The 16497-nt window shown below is 42.5% G+C and overlaps 1 protein-coding gene across 1 annotated transcript; it reads right to left on the bottom strand.

Moving 5' to 3' along the window:
* Positions 1–264: 264 nt before the first annotated feature.
* LOC119014809 (envoplakin-like) lies at positions 265–9932 on the bottom strand. Its single transcript, XM_037090289.1, has 13 exons — positions 9537–9932; positions 7304–7403; positions 6716–6870; positions 6393–6529; positions 6113–6285; positions 5789–5967; positions 5490–5628; positions 5130–5323; positions 4839–4989; positions 4615–4698; positions 4281–4412; positions 4061–4153; positions 265–3943 (listed from the first exon to the last, which is right to left on the bottom strand). The coding sequence occupies exons 1-13, from the start codon at positions 9569–9571 to the stop codon at positions 524–526; spliced, it is 4992 nt and encodes a 1663-aa protein (XP_036946184.1). The 5' UTR covers positions 9572–9932; the 3' UTR covers positions 265–523.
* Between the last annotated feature and the right edge of the window lie 6565 nt (positions 9933–16497).

Here is a 16497-nt window from a genome sequence, read left to right as displayed (position 1 = left end):
CTTTGGGCACATTAAATGTCTGTATCAAATGTTGTCGAAATCTAAATGTCAGTTGTTGAAATATTTCAGTTGGGGCAAAAATGGTGGATTGGCCACTGACTGAGTGAGAAACTGACATTGCCATTAACTGAGCTGACTAAAAACAAGCGGTCAGAACAAAGCCCATCATATGATCAAGTGAAAACTCCAAACCTTGTGCAGTTTTCCTCTGATACAGCTCATAATATTGTAAATGACTGGGCAGGAAAATGTATGTATGGCTTGCGGAGTTTATTTCACTTTACAGTTTAACAGCAAACATTACCCTCATTTTCACAACAGACCCCAAAGTGAGAAAAAAAAGTAAAACAACTGAGTAAAAAACAGACCCACACTTTCACCAGAAAAGTATTTTTCCTGTGTAACTGTTGAGTGTATGAACACATCAGTGTTTACCCTTATATGCCCCAGATACTTTTATCGTACCCCCTCTAACACCAGTGGCTGCAGCAAATATAACATGGTACATGGTACAACTTAATATCTAGTATCTGCCATTGGTGGAACTGAACCGATAGTTTGAGTATGACGGGGCGTTTGAGGTATCAGTGGAGGCTGCAGGAAGCAGCAGGAGCCCTGTGCTGATGTCTCTCTTACACCGATCCATCGCCTGCTTGTACGATATCTTCTCTTTAGTGATGGGGTCCACCAGCACTTTTGTGTGGGAAGTCTCATCCAGCAGCTGATCAGCAGTTGTGCTGTCGATTAGATTGCCAGCGAGAGCTTCTTGGACAGTGATGCGGCCTGCTTTAGCGGGGTTCACCAACCCACCAATCAGATACTGCGCCTCCATGTACCTCCTGGCATTTTCTGCAGGAATATACCCTTTCTGTGCTGCCAGCCCCACTGGAAGGCGCACTTTGGTCACTGGATCCTCGACTCCTGTGAAGGCCTTCTGGGCGTTCAGAAGCTTGTACATGTGACCTTGGTCTATTAAACCTTGCGCGACTGCCTTATGGATGGACATTTTATCCTTTTTGTTGAGATCAACGATTCCACCAGAGGCTGCTTGTGCCTCCAGCAGTGTCAGAGCCGTGTCGTTATCGATGATTTTGCGGGTCAGGGCGCTTCTCACAGACATGCGGCTTTCAGTGGTGGTGTCGAAAATCCCAGAGATGGGGAAATACTCCTCACAAGTTAAAGCAGTGAGGTTGTTTGAACTACCACTATCGTGAGTGTTGAGGCTGGTATAGGACGACCTAAGGGAGGATCGCATGGAGCTCAAAGTAGAGATTGAGGTTTGTTTGGTTTCCCCCACAACAAGGAGGGCCAGCTCAGAAATGTGCATATTCCCTTCCTTGTAGTTCGTCAGGTCAAGTTGGGTCAAGCGACCGTCTCTCAGAGCATCTTTGATAGAGTACTGCTTTCCACTTTTGCGATCCTGTAGAATTGTTGTATCCCCATCTGGACCACTTGAAGTGATTTCCTCCCAGTCGCACTCCAACTTTGACAGCCTGATGTAGTGGTCACGTTCAATTAGGCCAAGCACGTAGGCATCATAGGGAGACATGTCTTTACCGGTTTCTGGATCCATGATGGTGATCTTTGTGGAACGACTTGTCTCTCTGGTTTGAGTGTGAGAATGTTCTTCTTGTTTGATGCTGTTCTGCAGCTCAATTATGAGTGAATCTCTCTGGTGTATTTTGTCTTTTTCGGTGAGGATTTCTCTCTCCAGACGTTGCATTTCAGAGGATGTTTCAAGACTCCTCTGCAGTGCAATCTCCTTTCTCTCGCTCACCAGCTTGGACTGTTGCTGGAAGGTTATAGTGATGTTCTGTCTTTGAGACTCCAGTGTTTTGAGCTGTCTGAGGAGATCGTCCCTCTCTCTCTGCAGGGCATCTCTTCTGGTAGTCTCCTCCTCAGAAATTACAGTCGTTGATGTCTGCAGATGGGTTATTTTGATGGTGATGTTCTGAATTTTAGCTTCCTGGTCACACCTAAGATTTCTCTCCTGTGTTACTAGCTGTCTTAGATGTTCCAGTTCAGCTTCCACTGCTGGGTCATTCTCTACATGAACAACTTCTCTGTAAATGACCTTCTCAACAGACTTCTCCTTTTGCAGGACCTCCAACTTGACCGCCAGGTTGCGAATTTCTTTCTCAGTATGATTGGTATTAGTGGCCTCAGTCTCCAACTGAACGCGTAAACCCGCGATAACTTTTTCAAGCTCAGGGTCCCTCTCCACTTTGAAGACCTCTTTGATGACAACCTTCTCCTCAATGGGCTTATTTTCAAATTCATAAATGAAAGATTTGATCTGGCTGAGCTCCGAATCTAGTTGGATCCTAATCTGATGGACATCTGTCTGAGATAGGCTAGTCTCTTTTTCTCGAATCAGGGTTCTGAGCTGCCTGACATCCATTTCAAGCTGTCTACGGGCTGTTATTTCCTCATTCAGAGTCCTGCTCAACCTCTCATGCTCCAGGATCTGCTTGTGGTCTTTCTGAATACGCACCACTTCATGCACAACAATCCTCTCCTCCTGCTTCTGCTCTTCAAGAAAAATGTATTGGTTACGGAGTTCAACGAGAGACTCCTCCACACTGCGGCGTAGCTGACTCTCTTCTCTCACAGACTTCCGAAGTCTGTCAGCCTCTTTCTCAAGACGAGGATCATTCTCATACCTGACGAGCTCTTTGACAACAATCTTGGTCTCCACCTTGGACTTTTCAACCTTCAGCGTGTCTCTCTCTTGAAAGAGTGTGGTCAGCAGCTCTAGGGTGGAGTTATAGTGGCGTTGCAGACGGGAAACTTCGCTGGTTAGTCTTTGTAATTCCTTGATTACTTCTGGGCTGTTCTGAACTTTGACCACCTCCTGGATCACCTCCTTGTATTCCACTATGGGTTTCTGAGCACGCAGGGTAGTCCGAGTCGTCATCACTGTGTTCATTTCCTTTTCCAAAATTGTGTGTTTACGGCTCCATTCTTGCAGCTCTTTCCGCAGACGCACAAGCTCGGCTTCTATCTCAGGGGTGACTCTGTAGACCTCATTGATGATCTCCCTAACCTCGACTTTAATGCTTACCTTCTCCACTTCAGTGTAGCGGAGCCGAAGGGTTCTCATGTCCTCCATCAAGATTGCATATTCACGTCTCTCCTCCTCCAAGGCTATTCGTAGTTTCTTTGACTCTTCGAGTGTTTCTGGATCTTGCTGCACTTGTGTCAGCACTCGGGTGACTTCCCTCGGTTGGATGGTGGGAATGACCCTCTCCAGTGTGTTAATCTGGATCCTTGTGCTAGAAATGCTCTCGTTAAGAGACTTGCAATGGGATTCCAGTGTTGCAATCTCACTCTTGAACTTGAGAACAGCATTCAGCATCTCTGGATCTTTTTCAATCTTCACCACCTCTTTTCTGACAACCCTCTCCCTGATTGTGGTTTTCTGCTGAGCAAGAACAGTGAGCTCAGTTTTCATATGATACATCTTGGTATCTATTGTTTGGCGCTCCAGTCGTATCCTCTGCATCTCCTCCCTAATCCTGGCAGCTTCTTTGTCAAGTTTAAAATCTCTCTCATACTGCGTCTCAATCTTAATCATTAGTTTAGGTTCTATTTTGGTCAGTCGGGCTTTGGTTATTTTCTCTTTGTAAACTTCTATCTCTGAATGGAATCTTGACCTTTTGAAAGTTTCATCCTGGATCAGTTTTGTCAAGGACTGTAGTTCCAGCTCCAGCGTGGGGTCACGGTAGTATTCCACCACCTCCCTCTCCTCCACCCTCTCCACTCCTCTTCTGTTCCTCAGAGCTACAAGCCTCTTGCGGTATGTTTCCAGCTCACGTTCAGCACGTAAGCGCCTGGAAGTCTCCTTACTTAATTCAGTTTTCAGACTAACACTCTCCTCGAGGTCCCTCCCCTGGATCTGTTGGTGCTGAGTGATGAAAACCCGAGTGACTTTTCCTTCATTCTGGGAATGAATCAAAGCACACAAGAGAGAAATAGTGACTTCAGACCAACTGACAACTTTACTGTTACTATCAGTGAAAATTATTATTGATCTGATTTGGATTCCATAATATTTTACCCTGGCCTTGATGTCCCTCGCCGTTTCCAGCTGGATGAGAAGCTGGTGGTTTACTGCAGACACCTCAGAGTAAAAGTTCAGTAGATTTTTCTCCTGTATCAGAAGCAGAAGGCACAATTAGTTTGGAAATCAAATACAACAGAGACAAAATTGTAGAGGAAAAGTAGAGAAGAGTTTTTTTTGTTTTTTTTTAACTTTAGGCTGTTGTCTACAACTGCACCTTTCTCTGAACAGCCTGAGCCACTGTTTGACGTCTCCATCGGACTAGTTCATCATTCCTGTCCTCATCGTCATCATCGTCATATTCCTCACTCAGAGTGCCATGGTAACTTTTTGACCTAACCTCATACTCCTGAAAGGAAACATATTTAAACATTGAAGGATTAAGTACATGTACAGTATTCTCACAAGACACAAAAGGCTTTATACAACTTTTATCTCATTTGCAGTAGTACTCCCTAAGACCTGTAAACTCATTTTAATGTGAAAAAATGGTGCAGTCACACTTCAAGTTGCAAATGGTAAGTAAGAGTTATCACAGTCTCTGAACTCACATATAAGACACTCTGGAGATCATGGGAAAGACTCCTGACACGGTCTAACTCCTTTGATTTACTCCTGATGTCCTCCACCACTCGCTAAACAGGACAAGCAATCCAAAAACAACAGCTGATGAGATAAAGCAGCTTTATGCCTTTGTTGAAACACACTTGAGTTACATTCAATTATATAGAAGTTGGAGACAGGGTGATGTTTGTAAAGAAATACTTTTACTCACCATTTGAGAGTTCTGCTTGGCTCTGATCTGCTCCACATCATCACTAAGTCTGATGGCATTATTTGGTAAGTTGACCAAGAAGAAATCCAGGGACTGAAGAGCAGTCTGGAAGTCTTGATTTTTAGTGATTGCTTCCCCTATGAGATCAAGCCTAAAGCAGAATATGAAAAAGCCACTTCTTCACTAATGACATTTAAATAAAAAATATTTTTGTCAGGACATCAGAGAAGTTCAAAAAAACGTACAGCCTTACACAATTACAACAATGCTTGAATCCATTTTTTGACTCACCTTTCCTTGAGCTCATTCTTGACAGTTGTGTATTGGTTGTGCAGCCTCTCCACCTCGTCCTCCTGCCGCTGGATGTCAGGACAGTATTCTTTGAAACTGCACTGCAGGTGGCTGCACGCTTGTTCTGTCAGGTCCAAGTCTCTGCCTAGTTTCGTCAGCTCATCCCAGTTTGAGGCGATTTCCTTATGCATTAGCTGAGTGGCATTAGGAGAAAGAACAGAGATAAAGTAAAAACAAAAAACAAAAAAAAAAACTTTAGGCTTGTATCTCTTTGGGGCATCCCCTCATACTTAATTATGTGAGCCTATCCTGAAATTGTTGAATATTTGACTGTTTTGGTTGCATTATAAAACACGACACCTGCAGCTGCCTGTTGCGTTTCTCAAGGGCCTTCTGCTCATCAATAATGACTCCATCTTTGGCCAGCTGCTCCTCAGACCCAGAGACGATGCTGTCCATGTACCGAATCTGCTTTTCCAGGTTCATGGAGGCTGTGGCTCTGGTTAAAAGGAGAGAAACACACGTGGTGGTAACAAAAAGGAACTGAATAGTGAGGGTAGGAACATTTAATCTACTAGACAACCAATCACACAGATCCCTACTTTGAATGCTTTTGTTTTTACATCTACAGTGTGCTACAAGGTATAACTTCTTCTTACTTCTTGTTATAAAGATCAATGAGGGTGCTGATGTCATCGATCTTGTTGTTGACAGCGCTGAGTTTGGGGGGCAGGCTGGAGGCGGTGGGTTCCAGTGATTTCTTAGCCAGAATAGGCCCCATCTCTCTCTGCACCGCAGCCTTCTCAGACTCTAGTTTTCTGACAGTCTGAGCAGATTTCTGGAGAGAGAGTCGATCAAGACTGTGTCAGTAATCGCATCAAGATGGAAATGTATGGACGTGTTGAGGAGAACATAAAACTAAATAAAGACATGCGACTATAACCTAGATAATATTACTGATGACTAATTTTGCTCATGTTCACCTCAAGCTCTTGCAGCCTGTTGACCAGGTCCTGTGTGGGGCTGCGGTTGTCCAGCGGTGCCCTGAGTCTTCCCCGGATTTGTCCTTCGCACTCTTCAAGGTCTCTGTAGATCCTGTCTAATTCACTGGCCAAGTCGGCAGCTCTGGGACCCCCTGGAGAACTTTGGACAGTGACTGAGGAAGGGCAAGGACAATGATTCTGAGTTACATCAAAGTCTATTTTGTGGTCTTGTAGCCAGGGAAACAAAGTAAGTGTTCTGTTTAAGTGTTTTTCTTCACACCTGCCCTCTGTGGGTGATCCACCTCTACAACAGGTCTTACATCAACTGTCTGTGTCAGCTCCAGACCTAGCGTCTGGTTGTACAGGTCCCTGAAGATGGCGCAGTCCCTCTCCAAACGATCGTGCAGACTTTTCATACTGACAAAAGGAGGCACAGAAGAACTTCAGTCACTAGAGAGCAGACGGGCGGAGAGCATTAAGAGGGAATGTGTAAACGACGCTCTCGCTGGCTGGCATGCCATGATGGCATGTAACATAACGAGTTTTAGGCGCGTCCCTTGGCACCGTTGCGTGTTAATTTGTGACACTCCAGAATAAACTCACTCTCTCTCTATCTCCAGAGCCTGCGGGTGCTGCATCTTCTTTGACTTTTCCAAGTCCGCAAAGAGTTCCCTCAGCAGCCGCTCAGCCTCCTTCAGGTTGTTTGTATTTGCTCTCTTGTGGATCCGGGTCATATTCTGCCTATCACGCTCTTTGTCCTATACAGGGGCCAAAGGAGCATAGCATAGTGTGTGAGTTTGTGAGATTCAAAAAGTTTGGTTTAGGGTTTCTTGATTAATAACGTATTCAAGTTCATGTTATTGACTGTCTCAAATATTTTAGAAATCATATTATGATGGTTCCAGGTCTCTGAGTGCTGAACATGCCAAATAATGACTTTGCATTAGTTCTGGTGCTTTTTTCCAAAGATGTTTTATTGCCACTTTATTTACATGGAAGGACCTACTCCCTGTGATGTACTCTATATTCAATAAAACATAGAGAGAACATTGAAGATTTTGCAAAGAACATGGGCTCCGAAACTTGCTGCACATTTGCCAACTTTAAGTCAAGTCATGAGTTTTGATTTTCATGATCTGAGTCTGTTTCAAGCCTTGTGTCTCCACCTCTAGTGCTGTTTAGATAACTTACCACAGCCAGAAGCTCCTCCGATTGCAGGATAGTCTTCTCCACTCGGTCAAAATTTCTCTTCATGCGAGAAATCAGCTCAGCCAGGTCACTGGACTGAAACCTGGGTTAAAAAAAACAAAAAAAAAAAAAACAGAAAGAGATCCATCAAAATCCTTCAATACAATCACAAACTCCAGATATTTCAGATATACTCTTGTTATTGTGATTGTTATTGCCATTGTACTTAAATACCTATATGCAATACATTTAGGGTTGGGAGTGCATCGATGCATTTAATAGGACCAGGTTTGTAAAGTAATGGAGGAAGTACTGACATGTTTGACTTCAGTGAACTCAAGTCCTGCATTCATCTTTTTATTAAAGTGGAAAGAGTAAAGTATAAACAGCTAAATACACAGAAACGTAAAATTACTTCCGTAAAACTTTCAGATCAATGAAGTGAGAGGAAAGTGAAATATTCCCCCGTGAAACCGACATGAAAACCAAAGTACCTTCAACATGTTTAAGTGCAGCACTTCCCACTCCTGGGGTTGAAATGTAAATACATATTAAAAGAGCTGCTTTTGAAGTATATTCATTTAATGAAAATAATCATAAATAAGAATTTTATATTAAATAGCATAAGATTTGCTCCATTTCATATTACTAGACAGTGAAACTATATGATATGATTTGAGGTCCCTTTCCCTCCACTCCCTCTGCTCCTTCAATTCAACAGCCTCTTATCTCTGCTGCAAAGGTCCAACATGAGTCCACTCATCACTGATTGCTACGTTACAAACACACAGCGCTGAAGCAGAGCTTGTCATCATCTGTTATTGACCCTTGTTTGCAGGCCGCTCATTCTACATTATGACCCACTCATTCTTTTAATTAAGCTTAAAGGAAGCCTGTGATGCTTTTTGGCTTTTTAAAAACTTTCATTCAGTGTTTTACACAGGTTTTTCATGTTAAGGGTGAAGGTTAAAAGGCTCAAGGTCCACACCAACAGGAGCTCCTCTCTCCCACAGAAAACACTGCTCATGAACACCTCGTCAGTGGTCCCGCCTTAATTTCTGTGACTTCCTGGCATAACACTCAGTCACCATGGGACATTTGCATAATTTCTGCCTATGGGCTCACTTGGAAGGTAACGATTGATTTGGCACAGCTGTTCGGTTGTTGTTAGTGCTGCTGGCTCAGGTGTGTGTATGACCTGACCAGTCGGAGCAGAGGAGGCAGAAGGGGGAATACAGTGCCGCTGCACTGAACAGTGTGACAAAACTGCTTTTTTGTTTTTGTTTTTGTTTTTTTTAGCATTAAAGCATGTGAACCTTTTCTGGCAGTGACCCAGAATAAAATTATAAACCTGAAAATGGCACATTAAGGTGTTGTTATCCTGATGAACACAAACAGAACCTTGCAGCAGAAAGATCCTGCCGTGACCTGTCCCTCAGTACTTCCTGTCTACTGTAAATGAGCGCTAATGGTTAACAGAGTGTGTCCCCCTCGGGTGAAGTTGTGCACCAACAGGAGATGGACACCTTGCAAAGAGCGGTGTAGAGGTCTACACATTTATCACCATGTGGAACGTCATAAAAAAATGATTGATTGAGGCAAGAGTCAGCTCACTCTTGTACTCAGACAACCCACAGGTTCCAACTAATGACGATAATGCACCTTTTAGCCAAAGACACAGCTGTAAATGTACATGTAAAATTGCACAGGACAAGACTATACTGCATGTTCAGGGAGGTTTTCATTCATTTTACTTCATGCTTCTCTAGTTTTGGCAAAAGTGAATGAAAGACAGATAAGATATCGGTATTCAACACACAGAGAATATATTTTGACAGTCAAATCATTTGCTGCTTTTACATGGCAACAGTCTTTCGTGGAACATTTTTGAAAATGAAATAGTTTTCTCCTGTGCAAACACAAATGCCTGCATGCAACCGGTGCAAGACAGCAATACAGAGGAGACGGGACAAATAACAGTAACATCAAACTACAAGCAATGTGTCATAAGCAGTGTGCTCCTTGTGCACCAAGGCTGTATCCTCGCTGCAGCTTCTGCAGGTTTCAGTCTGACCTGTGGCCCTTTGCTGCATGTCTTGCTCATTCACCTGTCATAAATATTTTTTACACATAAAACCATTTTTTACATCAACCCCCCAAAAACAAGCAAAAAAAACCCAAAACTGTAACCTGACACACACACATGCCCTCAACAGAGAATGGTGACAGAACTCACTTGTTGATCTTCACAGAACTGTACACCCTCGACATCTTGGCGACCGTCCGGGACTGTTTAGGTAACCTGAGTCCGAGTGTGTTTTCCTCCAGCTCCTCAGCACCTCCTCTCCTCTCACTCCTGCTCGTCTCTTGCGGCGCCCCCCCTCACCTCCTAATAAGCAGCATCCACCTGCCCCAGCTCCTCCCAGGTGAGCATCACGCCTGCTTGCTCCCTCAATTTTTTTTTTTTTTTTTTTTGAATGCATGCTCCACTAACACACGATGACGGCTTAAAACAGCATCATGATGCTCGCCGTGCCACACCTAAAAATCTTTCATTTTTCTGGCTACACACCTGCTTACAGAGATGGTCTCTGAACCTGCTACAGCTGCAGCTCTGTTATCAGCTTCATGAAACACAAAAGACAAAACATAATAAACTTTATTAAGCACTCAGTTTCCACCTGTATGGAAACTAAATGGCTGACTTACCATCATCTCATCTTGTGTGCTTAGACGTGACAAGCCATTATCTAATTGGACGATATTATCATTATTTTAATCATCCATAAATATGTCCATCATTTGTTTTTATTATGTATGTTTTATAAACTTGTAAGCATCGGCGTATGAAGATGAGCTGTTCAGGCTGCCACACTGGAAGGATGACATACTTTTGATCACAGTAACGCTGAAGGTTTAACTGAACACAATTAGTTTTGACCCATGCAGCCAAGCCCTGACACATTTAATTATGTGGCGTAATTTTTAAACTACTCTGCAACCTGACGGATCGGTTCACCTAACCCGAGCCAGACCAGCCATACTCATTTCCTACTATCGGTGGTTATCAGACACACACCCTGGGAAATGACTGCCTTGGCAAATGATGAGTCGAGGTCTTTAAACTTCGCCTGCTGTCAAAGGAAAAGATAACAGGCATTGTGAAAAACTGCAGCGCGTGTGAAAATATTTCATTTATGCTGGCACAAAACCCAAGAATGCACGATGCACAATAAAGTGGGTGGTGGGAGTCGGAGGCATGCGGAGCCAAACAATGTCACTTCTCATGCTTCAGTGGTAGGAACTGGGCTCAGTAGGCCGCTCCGTCTCATGCTTGCAGCAGGTGTGTCTGACACACACCCTGAGCAGTTAGGCCTCACACCAACGCCCACATACCTGCAGGGAGAGAGAGAAGAGAGAGGTACTGACAGAGGAGGAACAAAATGGTAAAGGGATCACACGGAGGAATGACAGGCGTGAAAGTGGAGATGTAGTAATGGCAGTATTCTCACCTGGCCTTGACCTTTAACCCTCACAGTACCTCTAGCTGCTATCATTTAGATTTTAACAGTCACAGTGTATCAAACGTGAAAAAACCTGTGAAAAGGGGGTCACTCCTCGGGATGAGGGTTATCACCAATCATCAGTTGTTTTAAAAGCAGCTTAAGGGCCAAAACATCAGTGTTTTTTATCATCATAGCTTCAGTTTTGGCTGCATCAGGCAGTGATCCTCAAAGAATACCCTAACAACCAGTGATGGAATGTACCTGAGTGCATTCGCTCAAGTACGTTATTTAAGTCCAGTTTTGAGGTACTTGTTTCCATTTTTCACCTTTTACTCCACTATGTTTATTTGTCAACTTTAGCTACTGGTTATTTTGCAGATTACATGCCACATCAGAGCCAAAATAGTCATTCATTTTACTTTCATCATCAGTTGGATTAAAAAAACAAAAACAAAACACTGATTTTGATAAGAGTGTTGACCATTGGATCTGATAACTAGTTGACCCATAGCACAGAGTACATGTACATACAGGCAGAATTTACTTTCACATGGTCTGATACTTAAGTACATTCAGTGTCAGACAGTTTGTATCACTTTTATTGATGTAATATTTTTACTTTTAAAAACCCAAAGTATACCAGCAGCAGCAAACTGCTAACAGACTGCTGGTGAAAATTGTGGAGCATTTAGCGGCTAATGATCCAGATATTTCCCTCAGGAGTAGGTGGAGAACAAACTCAGAGCTAAAAGTACAGATACAAGTTGGACTTAGATGCAACAGGAGGCCACACACTCACGACTCCAGGTGCACTGGTGGCCCAACCTGGTGTCCCCTTGTTGTGCCCTCTTGGCTTCCCTTGTGGTGATAGAACACGATGAAGTGCTCCAAAGGATCAGAAAAAATGTGGTAAGGTACCCTTTAATGACGCATCAATTTCCGTGCTCCAGTCCCGCACAGCGTACACCTGGTGCCATTTTTATTTTTCCCCCCTGCCTCTCAAACATCCTGAGTCCACCACTGTCCAGGTAAATGATTATTCCACAGGATATGTAAATAAAAAAACTGTTTGCTGACAAGTTTGCTCAACTTAAAAAGTGATCATTTATGTTCAAAAGGAATCTGTCTTTGCAGGTTTAAAAAATAACTGAAATTAATGAGTCATAATGTTCATGGTTAACAGTTTTACTAATGTAAAGTGCAGGGATCAGAAATAGAATGTATCTGCCAGTCTCTTGTGTCTCTCCCTTATTTATAAGGTACAGAAGAACATATTTCTCTCCAGCAGTTCAAACCAAAGTGACCACAGTTGATTTAACACAAATATGATACTTTACAAGCTTCACAAAGTCACTAACAGCATAATATGGCTCAGTTGTTCATGTTATTGTGGACCTTAATCAAGCACAGCCCACCTGTTTGAATTCCACATTGTGCAATCCAGCTGAGATAAGCATGTTTGTCCACCTGTGATCTAATGTACACACAGTGAATTATGAATAACCTGTCACTTTGTTTCACAATGGAAATAATTTTCACTCTGACAATAGAATGTTTTCAATATACTGAATGGTGTTGTCAGCTGTGGGGAGGGGCTGTCACATATCAGACTGCAAACAAAAGAACTCATGAGGAAGGACGCTCAGTAGTATCTACACAACCAGAGCTCCACAGATACCTCCAGGTCATGCTTCTGAAATATGTGGAAAACAATTTAAATCTGCCGTGCCCACAGCTCTAATCTCTAATCAGTAGGTGTGCTGCTCACCTGTGGCCAAGTTTCAGTCTTTGAATATACACATGACAGGTGGAGCAGCAGTGCGACTGTGATGCTAGGGCCCAAATCCTCTTAAGCTTTTATAACAAAGAGATTAAAATCAACAAATGCACTTGATATCAAATACACGATTACCGTCGGGGTGTGAAGTGACTGTTACACATGTTACCGGTGTCGTCAAGCTCAGTCAAGTATGTGTTGTTTAAATGTTTCGGTCCTCATAGGAGTCCTGTTGTGGCCCAGACCTTGCACAAACCAGAAACATGGATTCCACATACTGCGTGGAATGATGGCTCTTGGGCGGTCCTCTCCAGTTTACCAGATCTGAGCCACAAGCGGGCCTTACTAATTACTAATTTACAACAGACAAGTAGTGGTAGGTTGTTTTCAGGTAAGGATGCTTGAAACTAAAATCCCTGTCAATGTGAAACCAACCTGCTTAAGGCAAAAGAGTCAAAGACATGCTTATTCGTATCAAAGTTCACAGGGATTTTTATTGAATAAGGTGTCACCTTTGCCTCTTGGTCATAACACATCAGAATGACGTCATGTGTCAAACGACCTCTTTGATGTAGAGGATGATATAATTTTGACGCTGACACCGTTCGTGACCAGGTGGAATAAGCATTCATGACTGGTTATGTATGTTTCTGCATACTGTTTTGTAAAAAAATTCCCTTTTCAATTAAAAGAAAACATAAATTCCCACACACTTAAAGCACAACAAGAGCACACTTGCATAACAGGTGCAAGCACTATGGAGGATTTTTTCGATTGTGGGTAAGCATACTATTCAAGGGCGCAACAGGCGATTCTGGAGAAAGATATCTGTCATTGTTGAATCACATTCTACGGTTAAGTACAGACGCCTTAGTTTGGCAAGTCACCAACCCAAAGCGACTTAGGATGAGACTCCATCAATCTCATACTCAGCGATCTTTCTCCATATGGTGTCCAGAAATGTCTGGATGCAGGCGCTGGGGGCAGGGTATCTGCAATCCAGTCAGTCACAAGTGATGATGAAGGGGGGCTATTTTTGTGCAAGCCTCTACATTGCTTTTTTTTAAAGGAATTCCTGCATTATATAACTTTAACCTGGAAAACGTCACTGAGAAAGACTAAAAATGTTCACCATCAACACTTCTATGGCTCCTAGTGGCCCACCATGTTAAACTCAGTACTTTAGTCTACTTGTGCTAGCGCGTTAAAATGTAGTTTTGTATTTAATCTCTAGAACCAAACATGACAAAGCAGAAAATCTGATGTCTACGCTAAGTTTACATGGTCAGGGATTACAATGATATGACACGCTGAAGTGTTCAGGTGAAGAGTTAATGGTGAATTCAGGAATGCTGAGTTAACAAATCTTGATACTTAAGATGATTTATAAAGAAAATAAAAAAAAAAAAATTAAATAGTGCCATGTAGCAGCCATGGCGGTCATTTTACTTTCAGCTATAACTGAATGTGTTTTGCATCATATCTCCTGAACCAATTACAACCGCAGGCTGACACGTGGCTCAGCTCACGTGACCAGTTTTGCTAAAAATGTCATATTTCACATACATATATATTAGTCTTTCAAAGCCACAAATAGACGCATTACCTCACTGCTCTGCATCCTGCAAACAGCTGTATTTAAAAAGTTAAAACAGTGTTAACAATATAAATAGAGTCAAGCCATGTCAAGATCTTTATGACAAGAGGAGGGGGTGCTCCCACAGTCTGTGGCCAGAATCAAAGAAAAATAAAAGGTGATTGTAGTTGCCAAGTTTCAAAATATGAATGAAGGAATTCATAGAATAATAATACAATTTATAGTCACTGTATTTTCAGGGTTAATTAATCAGCTCTACACAACATGCAGGCCTGATATGAAAAAGTCTGCCCAATGTTCTCAGATAGTCTGATAACATGACAGCATGGCTGGTTATAGTTTCACCCAGGGAGACTCTCTCTCTCTCTCTCTCTCTCTCTCTCTGTGTGTGTGTGTGTGTGTGTGTGTGTGTCTGTGCCTCTCTCTTTTTGTGTGTGTGTGTGGCATTGTGAGTACTTTGTCAGGTGATTTCCCCATAACTGAAAGATGCACTCAGTTGTGTAGAGATCAAAATGAAGGACAAGTTTGAAATGGGTGTGTGTGGTGTGACACATTATTACTGTGAACTCATAGCGACTTTAGACCAGTAGCACTTACTTCGGCAGTTATGAAATCATTTGAACGTATAATGGTCAGGAAAGTAAGGGACGAGGTGCGGGATCTATTGGATCCCTACCAGTTTGCATATAGATATGGCAGAGGAATGGATGATCCACTTAACTTTGCAAACCATCTTGTTTTAAAACATTTGTAAAATAACACCTCATACACAAGGCTTCTGTTTATGGATCTTACCTCTGCGTTTAACACGATTCTTCCTCAGATCAAGCTCAAAAAATGTAAATACTTACACTGCATTCCATACCCAGAGACAGCAAAGGGTGAGGGTCACTGGAGATGAGTTCAGGAGCCTCACAAGGCTGCGTGAGCTCAGCTTTTTTATTCACATTATATACAAATAACTGTCAAAGCCAGCATTCATGAAACTACATCATAAAATATTCTGATGATGCAGCCTTGTTACGTTTACTGACCTGGGATTCAGACACAGCAATCTACAGATCAGAACTAGCTGATGTTTTTAAGTGGTGTGAGGAACAAAACCTATTATCAAATGTCAAGAAAACAAAATAATCAGTCTTCGATCAAGGTCACTAGGTGACCACAGCCCTGTGTTGATTAACCAGGAGGAAACTGAACAAGTGTGCACATTTAAATACTTAGGACTGTACTTCGATTCTCAGCTCAGATGGACAGATCAGGTAGAGTATGTGTGTTAAAAAAGCATCTGCACTTTTTTCATAGACTCAGGCTACATGGTGTTAATAAGCAAATTATGTTGTTGTCTTCTAGGGCTTTGATTGAATCACTTACCTGTAAAACAAGAAGCACAACTGCAGAATCTGATTGGACGGGCGGGAAAAATAATCGGTGTGCCACTCCCATCCTCTCTCCAGGAAATCTTTGAGGAGGCGGCGAGGAGGCGAGGAAAAAGGTATTGGGTACCAAACTGCAAGTTAAATAGATATAAACTGTCCTTCATACCTACCTCCATTAAATTATCAAATAGTGCAAGATAGTGTGTGTATGCGTGAATGTGTGTATATGAGTGAGAGATTCATAAAGGGACTGTGCAATAAAAACGGTGGTATAGGGAAGAGCAATAGAATAATAGCAGTGCAATAAAATTATCAGTGCAATAGAATTAATGATGTTGTATGGGTGTATGTGCAATAGGAAGAGTATGTGCAAAAAGTGCAATGAAGAGTGTGTGTGTTTGTTTGTTTTTTGTGTGCGTTTTGTGTTTCTGTGTTTTGTGATGTGCTTTATGTGAACATGTGACGTTTTCTTGTGTCCAAAACAAATTTCTTCTAAATGTTTCTCCTACTGAGACCTCATGGGTCCACATGTTAGCTGATGTGTCCCCATTGCAGGATGGTCTCTAGTTTCCTTCTCAGTTTTACAGAACAGAATTCACCAGTAACCGTTGACCACCATAACAATTTATGATATAGGTCACGGTATTACTGCAACCCTTGACAATCAAAACATGAGAGGCATCACCTTTCCTGTGTTGTCATGTTTGGTTCAGGAACTATATGATCCAAAACAAAAACTTCAATTATGGCAGAAAATAAAATGACCACCAAGCGGCGTTTTTGCCATGGCTGCATCTCTAACAATGTTCAGTGCCCCAAACTGTACAACTGGACCAAGTGCCACGTTTGTATGAAAAGTCGCACAACATCTGGACTACTGGTCTTCTACCAGCAGGTAGAAACATTACACCATTTCTCATCCATCTCCCCAAACCAAA

The sequence above is a fragment of the Acanthopagrus latus genome, chromosome 23 (genome assembly GCF_904848185.1).
Source record: "Acanthopagrus latus isolate v.2019 chromosome 23, fAcaLat1.1, whole genome shotgun sequence".
Classification (NCBI taxonomy): Eukaryota; Metazoa; Chordata; class Actinopteri; order Spariformes; family Sparidae; genus Acanthopagrus; species Acanthopagrus latus.
The sequence above is the reverse complement of the archived record's forward strand: the minus strand, read 5'-3'. Positions and strand labels throughout refer to the sequence as shown.

Excerpts from the sequence above, each read along its gene's own strand:
- LOC119014809 (XM_037090289.1), bottom strand. The coding sequence starts at position 9,571 with ATGTCGAGGGTGTACAGTTCTGTGAAGATCAACAA. Across the intron at positions 6,286-6,392 it reads GGATCACCCACAGAGGGCAG|TCACTGTCCAAAGTTCTCCA; the intron begins GTGTGAAGAAAA and ends GCCCTTCCTCAG. Across the intron at positions 4,990-5,129 it reads AAGAATGAGCTCAAGGAAAG|GCTTGATCTCATAGGGGAAG; the intron begins GTGAGTCAAAAA and ends ATTCTGCTTTAG.